Here is a 3,260-nt window from a genome sequence, read left to right on the forward strand (position 1 = left end):
ATTTGCCATCCCTTGCTCTAGAGCAGCTCTATTCCACAGAACTTTCTGCAGTGACAAGGAATGTCATGCACTGTCCAATATAGTTGCCAGCCACTAGCTCCATGTGGCTATTGAGTGCTTGAAATGTGGTTAGTGCGATTAAGGAATTGAAAGTTTGTTTTATTTTATTTTAATTAATTTAGATTTAAATAGCTGCAGGAGACCAGAGTCTGCTGTGTTGGGTAGTGCAGCTGTAGACAGTAACAGAAGCAGATCTGGATCAGGAAACACCAGGCACAGTGGATGATGGGTCATCATCCTGAAAGCGGAGGGATGAAGTGAAAGTTTATATATGGAAGACTGAGATGCTCTGCCCAACCTCCTTCCCTCAGGCTTCTTTCACAACCTAGATTCCACATTGCTGGCATGGAGGATTGTACTCTCCTAAAGAGATGCTATAAGAGTCTTCTCTGAAGAATTTGACCAGCTCAGGAGGAAAACCCTAAGGATGCTGACAATGGGATCTCCCTAATGAACAGTCACACCAAAGCTCATAGTTAATAATTAGGCCTCTTCACGTGCATCCAGCGCCCAATCAATTTCAGTCTAGGTCCCACCCTTCCATGTGAGCAGACAGCCAAGGATCATCACACGTTGGAGGAAAAATGCAAAGAACAAAGAGATCAAACGGACAGACTTAAGCAAAGACCTATGGGAGAGCATAATTGGTTAAATTTGGAGATCCATGAAGTTGGATGAGAAAAATGGTCTTTATCTTTAAGTTCAACTTAAATTCAGCATTTCCTTCGCTTACGAACATAAGCAACAAACCAGAGCAGTATTAGCAGTTCCCATGGCTTCACCAATAGAAAACATGTATTTTTCTATCACAATGGTCTTACCGAAGGCATCTCGAAATATCATTTCTGCTTATCATGACTGAAATTATGCTAGTTATTAGACACACTGCTAAATCTTCTCATATAGAAGCACATATGTTACTCCATGACAGATTTGTTTTTAAAATATTTTGATAACTGCATTTTGATTTCAATGATTCCCTCTGTAATCTTCTGTATGGCAGTTTATTCATTGAAAAATATTAGGCTGAGAAGAGGTCCATGGGCTTCACCAGACTGCAAAGAGGTCTGTGGCACAAGAAGGGTTAAGAATCCCTGTGTTCTTGTTCTCTTTAGAGCTACAAGTGAATGGGGAATGGGGGTAATAACCATCAAGTACTATGTGCCAGATTTTAATCCTCATCATTCTACGAGTAGGTATTGTTATTATTATTATTTTGAGAGCTTTCATCAGTACTTGGAAACGCTCATTTTGTCATTTCAATGGGATGTTTTTGAGGGAGGAGAGATGAACAGATGTGCTTAATCAGGCCTCTTGACCCAAAAGTTCAGTTTTCTTTTTTTTTTTTCCCAGAAGATTCTTTTATTAAAACGGGGTGACATCGATAAGGGAGCAGTACAAAAAAAAAATTTGGTCCTTGAAGAAAACATAATAATTCAGTTCATTAAAAACAGTTATCTTCAGGGACACTGTGTAGGAGTGCTGAGCCTCCTTCTCACGGTTCCAGCCCCAGGGACAGAGGTTGTCCAGTGTCACTGTGGGGAGAACCTTGCAAGGGAGGAGTGGGATAATGACGTGAAGGGGAAGACGGGGAGAAAGTTCTGCTGTCCCCAGTGTGGAACAGGCAGGGATACGGGGCTGGAGGATGTGCTCGCACAAGCCTGAGGAGGTTTTGATTTGCATTTCTCTAATGATTAGTGATGTTGAGCATTCTTTCATGTGTTTGTTGGCCATCTGTATATCTCCTTTGGAGAAATGTCTATGTAGGTCTTCTGCCCATTTTTGGATTGGGTTGTTTGTTTTTTTGTTATTGAGCTGCATGAGTTGCTTATAAATTTTGGAGATTAATCCTTTGTCAGTTGCTTCATTTGCAACTATTTTCTCCCATTCTGAGGGTTGTCTTTTGGTCTTGTTTATGGTATCCTTTGCTGTGCAAAAGCTTTTAAGTTTCATTAGGTCCCATTTGTTTATTTTTGTTTTTATTTCCATTTCTCTAGGAGATGGGTCAAAAAGGATCTTGCTGTGATTTATGTCATAGAGTGTTCCTGGTGGGAATGTAAATTGATACAGCCACTATGGAGAACAGTATGGAGGTTCCTTAAAAAACTACAAATAGGACTACCATACGACCCAGCAATCCCACTACTGGGCATATACCCTGCCCAGCAGCCGAGCCAGAGGAGGGTCTAATTTAAACTGAGGAGGCTAGAAATCCAGCATCAGCAGGACAGTACACCGTACATTCACATCTCCTGGCCACTTCACTTCGAAGCCATCTGTCTCCTGGGTAGTGGTGGTCCTGTACCATTCTATCAGATGGTTGTCTGGCCCATACAGGTCCTTGTCCAGTTCGAGCACCAAGGACTTAAAAAAAGAGAACTTCCTCTTTTGTTTGGTGGCATCATATTTGTACAAGGCTGACCTGATGGGATGTTTCAAGGCCTCCTGGATATCTAGCCATTTCCTCATGATAGTCTGGTCCAGTTTCCTTTCAAAAGCCAAGAGATCCATATAGGCCTGGGATTCTGGTACCAGTTCACGAATACTTTGAGGTAGAATTTTGTCAGCCATCTTCTTTTTCTTTGCACTGTGGTTCCGATTCTGGACCGCCTTCTCCTGGACCTGCTGGATCTGCTGAGGAACGGGTCTCCTGCGGGACTGGTCCATCCCTGACTGGGCCAGGCCAGGTCGGACTGAAAGGCTCCCATCATAGCCAGGGGGTCCCATGGAAGGTCCCTGAGGTGTCGTTTGGCTGCCTGGTAGCATACCTGGTCTCGGATAGGCCGCTCCGGGCATCGGGGAGCGGTACAGCCCTTGACCCAGTGCCGGGCCCATTCGTACCGGAGGCCCTGGAGTCCCACCTGGGCCTAGGGCAGCCTCCGCGCCCGCTCCTCCTGAGGCTCCAGCGCTGCCGCTCAGAGCCACAGACTGGAAACCTGCCCCAGCCTCCATCTTTCCCGGAGCCACTGCTGTAGCTGCACAAAGAACCCCAAAAGTTCAGTTTTCTATTGTAAAAATTGTACAAGCAAGGGGACTTCCCTGGCGGTCCAGTGGTTAAGACTCTGCGCTTCCACTGCACTGGGTGCGGGTTTGATCCCTGGTCGGGGAACTAAGATCCCACATGCCGAGTGGTGAGGCCAAAAAAAACCTTGGTACATGCACGTCATAAACAAGTTAGAGAAGTACAAAGAGGACAGCAA

The 3,260-nt window shown here is 44.9% G+C and overlaps 1 protein-coding gene across 1 annotated transcript; it reads right to left on the bottom strand.

Moving 5' to 3' along the window:
• Window positions 1-2,202: 2,202 nt before the first annotated feature.
• LOC102993838 (SWI/SNF-related matrix-associated actin-dependent regulator of chromatin subfamily D member 1-like) lies at window positions 2,203-3,012 on the bottom strand. Its single transcript, XM_055090861.1, is given in 1 exon segment — window positions 2,203-3,012. A coding segment is annotated over 1 exon segment (810 nt).
• Between the last annotated feature and the right edge of the window lie 248 nt (window positions 3,013-3,260).

Source organism: Physeter macrocephalus, chromosome 14 (genome assembly GCF_002837175.3).
Source record: "Physeter macrocephalus isolate SW-GA chromosome 14, ASM283717v5, whole genome shotgun sequence".
Taxonomy (NCBI): Eukaryota; Metazoa; Chordata; class Mammalia; order Artiodactyla; family Physeteridae; genus Physeter; species Physeter macrocephalus.